General features: G+C 36.8%; 1 protein-coding gene across 3 annotated transcripts in view; it reads left to right on the top strand.

Moving 5' to 3' along the window:
• Positions 1 to 5425, top strand: part of LOC106793829 (protein kinase C-binding protein NELL1-like) — a 70984-nt gene extending 65559 nt beyond the window's left edge. For 2 of the 3 annotated variants that reach the window (XM_014761062.1, XM_014761061.1), the window contains one exon: positions 2472 to 5425. In XM_014761062.1, the coding sequence (XP_014616548.1) occupies positions 2472 to 3647 (1176 nt within the window). In that variant the 3' untranslated portion in view covers positions 3648 to 5425. The remainder of the gene's footprint in view (positions 1 to 2471) is intronic. The other variant, XM_014761064.1, reaches the window with a different exon arrangement.
• The last annotated feature ends 272 nt before the right edge of the window (positions 5426 to 5697 follow it).

Below are 5697 nucleotides of genomic sequence, written 5' to 3'. Positions count from 1 at the left end.
AAATTATAAAACACAAAATAAAAAAAAAAAAAAAAAAAAAAAATTCGTCTACTAATTATCTTTAGAGTACTCTCGTCGATCGTTGCACGCTGATCACACCAAGCTTTCTTGTCTCGAGAGAGAGACTCGCGAGCACGCAGCATGATCGTTCGTCGCGTTTCCACGAGAGTGTTCTCGACCGTGACGTCATCTTACAACTATTCCCTTGTTTTGGGTATTTGTTCCGCTTTTTTTCTTTTTTTTTCTTTTCATAATTTTTTACATTCTTCCTGCAACCAAAAAATTCTATTTCACGGTTACTGTGCGTTGCAATATAAATATATTTATTTATTTATACGTTATTTTGTTTATATTATCATTCATTATCGTGCGTGCGTGAAAGATTAACAAAGTTAATTAAATTTATTCGTAAATTTTGTTCTTATTTAATTTTAAAATTTGAATAACAATCCGACGTTGGACAACGATTTTCATTTTACTTATAATTTTCAATTAGATTCGTTCGATTAATCGGAATGAATGAATGAATGAATGAATGAATGAATGAGATCGATCGGTCGAGAACGAGAGGATGGGACAAACCCCTGTCCTGTCTCTCGTGCAAAAATTAGTAATCTTTGCACGGTTTTTTGTTTTCCTTTTTTTCTTTTCAAAATTTGCATGTACCCCTAAGTACGTACCTACCTGTGATAGTAAAATTTCTATTATTTCTATTCCTATCAAAAAAAAATTCCACTCTTTAATAATTACTTTATCCAAAAGAAATACCCTCCCTTTTTTCACCGAGAAAATTCCCAACACATCCCTCCGCCCCTCCCTCTTTCCCCCTCTCAAACCTTCGCACACTTCGACACATTATTTATTGTCTTATTGATGGTAACAAGCGAATGATGGGTTTTAAACAGGGGTTCTCCGTTCACGATTTTTTTTCTTCTTCTTCCCCCACCCCCACACCCCCATATCTTTTTTGTATCTCGTTTATGGTCGTTTGCAGCGCACGAAGGAGGACGAATACACATTACTTGTACACGTATTTTACTTACACACAAGCACACGGACTGCATCTTGAATAAGTTTTTTCTTTGTCTCTATTATTTTCTTTCTTCCTTGAATTTTTTTTTTAATAATTATTTTCTTTTCTTTTCTTTTCTTTTTCCTTGTTTTTTTTTATTTATTTAAGTTATCTTTCTATACGACTTTTTTGTTGTTTACACTCGAGAGCCTTTTTTGCACCCTCCTCTGATTTGCATTCGAGATTTGATAGAAGCACTAAAAGTTTTCTTTTTTTATCTATCTTTCTATCTATCTCTCTCTCTCTATCTCTCTCTCTATCTCTCTCTCTCTCTCTTTCTCTCTCTTTCTCTCTCTATCTCTATCTCTGTTGATAAGCTCGCGCAACGATTCTGGCAAGTTGAAACATTTTTTATTTTGAAATTCATGAAATATTTATAATGAAAATTATCTTGTAATTTGTTTGTAACTTTTGGATAATAATATTCATATTGATTTTCGTCATAGTTATCATAGCAAAATTGCCAGAATCGAAGAATGAGCGTAGTGAGAATTTTAGAGATCTGTTTTATGGTCTCGAGAAACATATTATGGAAATTCATTGTTTTGTCCCCTCCACCCCCTCTCGAATGTCAGAGCATGATTGTCATTTACGATTATTGTATTGTGATCGTTTTATTTTTGGAACGTGTCCTATTTTGATTGACGAATAATAAAAATGTTGAGAATTTTGATTGGAACGGAACGGCACACGCTACTATAAGGACGTTCAGCAAAGGAAAAATTATAATGGGGAATACGGATGATTAAATATCGATCGTGTCGATCTTTAATAAACCCCTTGTGATCCACGGCGGAACGAAGTGGTATTGTTTAGATAAACAATGAATTGCATACTATGTTGGACGAGTACCATTCATTATTCTCTCTCGTCTTTTCCAAGAAACGAAGAATTTTGCGAACAATTTTCTATTCCATATTCTATTTTATTGTTTTGCTTTTTTGTTTTGTTATTCGTATAGTAATAATCATGCGTGGTTAAGAAATTTAATCCAAAAAAAAAAGAAAAATTATTGTTTTTTAGAAAAGAAAAACAACAAAAAATGAAAAAAACGTAGTTCGAACGATTCTCTTCGTCTCTTGCAAAAAAAGAAGATGAAAGTTGTTAAAAAAGAAAAAAAGATAATAAAATGATATATAAAAGAGAGACACAGGCGCACACACGACCAATTAACACAGCCCACGCAAAATCACATACACAAAACCACCCAATCACCCACCCACCTACTCACATGTACACACACACACACACACATATACAAATACACGAGTGCACAAAAGAAAGAAAGAAAAAGAAAAAGAAAAAAAAAAACAGAAAAAAAGGAAAGTCGGAGTATATAGATAGAGGTTCCTTCCTTCCGCCGTGGTTCTAACCCGAGAACGAACGAAACTCTCCGCAGGACGGGCAGCTATGCTGCAGCTACGATTACGGCTGCGCTGGCGATCTGGGTTACGAGCAGCAACAGCAACAGCAACGTCCTACAATCGGTGTTCCTGAGTCTCTCGTACAGCCTCTATCGGACTCTACGAGGTGGTCATTGGTCGAGGGTACACAGGAAGCAGTTGTATCAGCGGTCACCACCAGGGTCTATCACCAACACCAACAGCAGCAGCACCAACAGCAACAACAGCAGCTCGTGTCGATTGCATCATCATCTTCCACCGTCGCCACCCCCCATTCTTCATCATCCTCGTCATCGGGAAGTAATTCATCATCGGGCCCAGGTAGAAAGGTTTACCTCGGCAGTTCCAACAGGCAGCAACAACAACAACAACAACAACAACGACTCGTCCAGTCGCGAAACAATCGTCGTTCCCGATTTTTCGAAGAACAACAGCAGCAGCAGCAGCAACAGCAACAGCAGCAGCAACAATTGCAACAACAACAACAACGAGCAACAACGACGATAAGAGGTGAACAGAGCATCGGTGGAACAACGGTGTCGGTGTCGCGTGGTTCGACTTCGATCTCAACCTCAACGACAACGATGCCAGCTACGAAGAACGTTTCTAACAAGAACCGAGACGATTTCGATCACGACTGTGCTAAAACGACTCGCCACCGAACGGCATCAACCTCCTCCTCCCCCTCCTCCTCCTCCTCCTCCTCTTCCTCCTCTTCCTCATCATCATCATCATCAACCTCCTCTACCCCGGTCTCTTCGTCATTATCCTCGAGCTCGTATTCCAGCAGCTCATCCACATCCTCAGACTCTTCTTCCAGCAATACGACTGCAATAGCAACAGCAACAGCAGAATCATCATCAACTGTCACCCTTCTCGTCCCATCCTCCTTGTCAACGATCGACGAGTTTTCAACGTATCCCACGAAAACGTCAAATTCGATTAAAAAATCAAACGAAGAAGGTGTTGACAGTGTCGCTACTGATCATCCAGGTGCTCGTAAGGTTACTACTACTACTACTACTACTACTACTACTACCGGTAACGTTGTTTCTTCTTCTTCTTCTTCTTCTTCTCGTGATCGTCGATCATCATCCTCGTTAACACCATCGGTTGGACGCCGTCACAAATACGACAAGGACGAGTCATTTTTACGCGGTAACCCAACTTGAACGAGCCCAATCTCGGGGAAGTTAGAAAAGATGAGAGAGATATGTATATATATATATATTATATTAATATATATAAATATATATATATATGATTGCGTCGAGATGTTCGGTAAGGCATTCCACGGGACGTACAAACAAAAAAAAGAAAAAAAAGGATTTCTTTGAACAAAATATGGGAAGGGAAAAGATGGAGATCGTAGAACCGAAATGTTTGTTACAAGCCACGACGACGATTATCAAAAAGAAAGAACGAGATAGAAACAATGACAAAGACAGAGACATAGCAGAAGCCAATGGGAAAGAAAGAAAACGAAGAAACCGAAAAAATGTCCGAACATAATGGAAATATAAAAGGAAACTTTTCGTAACCTTCTAAATGGCCAGGATAGAAATCCGAGGAGTCGTGAGGTTGCCTTAGTGCTTCCCGAATTCGCAGATTCCTACTTTTTTTTTCCAGGATCGATTCGAGTTCGCTGGCTTTCTCCCTCCTTTATTTCTAATCCAAATAAACCCCAGCCTCACCCCCACAACCCTCGCCCTACGACCCTCCTACACCTAGACTTTCGAAGAAAAGAACAAAATGTAATTATTTTTTGTTCTTCTGCTTTCCGATGATCGATTGCGTTAACGTGGATCGAGCAGAAGCATTTAGCCGAGCTTTCGATGAGCTTTTGATATATATATCATGACATTTCGATTAAGATTCGCTTATCGCAAAGTTTTCAAATGATCGATAAGCGAATCTTAATACGAATCGTTAAAAATCGTTTATATGTATTAAATGATATCTACGATATAATCGTCGTATACGATTTAACGAGGAACGAGTTATGTATAAAATGAACAAAAACAACAAGAACAACAAGAACAAGAACAACACACTTTCGTCTTATTTCGGCGTAATTTTCATCGACACTGGTAGCGCACAATATTTGGGCCTTATAAGAGTATAAAAATTCAATGTTTCCGCTGATTCTACGACTCCTAAAGTGATACGAGGAAGAAGAAAATGAGAGAGAGAAAGAGAGAGAGAGAGAGTTAAGAAAATAATATACTCAAATACAAATATACATACATACGAACTTACATGTATACATATATACATACAAACGTAAAAGATAATTTCCTTTCTCCTTTGAGCCGTTAGAAAATGAGAGTAAGCGGTAATATACAAAGTGATCCAATCAAATCTATCCACCCTTAATCTGTTCAACATTTTTCGAATAAATTGAAATTTCAATACGATTGAATAAAACAAACTAAGAGAGTGCATACATTTTATTGGTTCACTATGTATAATATATATATATGATATATATTTGTGTATCATAAGGAAACATAATTCGCGAGGATGATAGAAAAAATGTTCTAGAAATAATAAGAGGACGTTTAAGAAACAAACCCCCTTCCCACCATACCCCGAGCGTGTATTACAATTGCATATTTATAGAGACGCGTAAATTGCAAACAACAACAACAACAAAAATATATATATATATATATATACATATGTGTATGTATGTGTGTGTGTGTGTATGTGTATATTCGACGATATAAAAGAAAAAAAGAGGAAAAGGAGATACGAGTATGAAACTTATTCGATGTTGAATATATATCCTTTAATTATTATTCCCGATCATTGTGTGTCGGATCGAGAATTTCAAGATGGACGGTAATAAACGAGAGTATATTAACTCGAAATATAGAAATAATATACATACACGCAAAATAAAAGATATCTCTCTGGAATATATATATATATATATATATATCCATTTTATGGATGATGATGATGATGAGGATGATGATGAGGATGAGGATGATGATTATGATCGTTATAATGATTATATCATATCTCGTGACAATATACATTTATTTACGACACGCTAAATAACCGAGGAGAAAGAAGAGGAAAAGGAGGAGGAAGAAGAAGGAAGAAGAAAAACAAAATGAAACGAAATGAAAATGATGATAAGATAAAGGGGGGAAAAAAAAGAAAGAGAAAGAAAAAAACAATTAACGAGATAATTGAATCTCGTGTATGTAATCG

The sequence above is a fragment of the Polistes canadensis genome, unplaced genomic scaffold, assembly GCF_001313835.1.
Source record: "Polistes canadensis isolate GaletaPanama2010 unplaced genomic scaffold, ASM131383v1 scaffold_19, whole genome shotgun sequence".
Classification (NCBI taxonomy): Eukaryota; Metazoa; Arthropoda; class Insecta; order Hymenoptera; family Vespidae; genus Polistes; species Polistes canadensis.
This window is presented reverse-complemented; position numbering and strand designations above follow the sequence as displayed.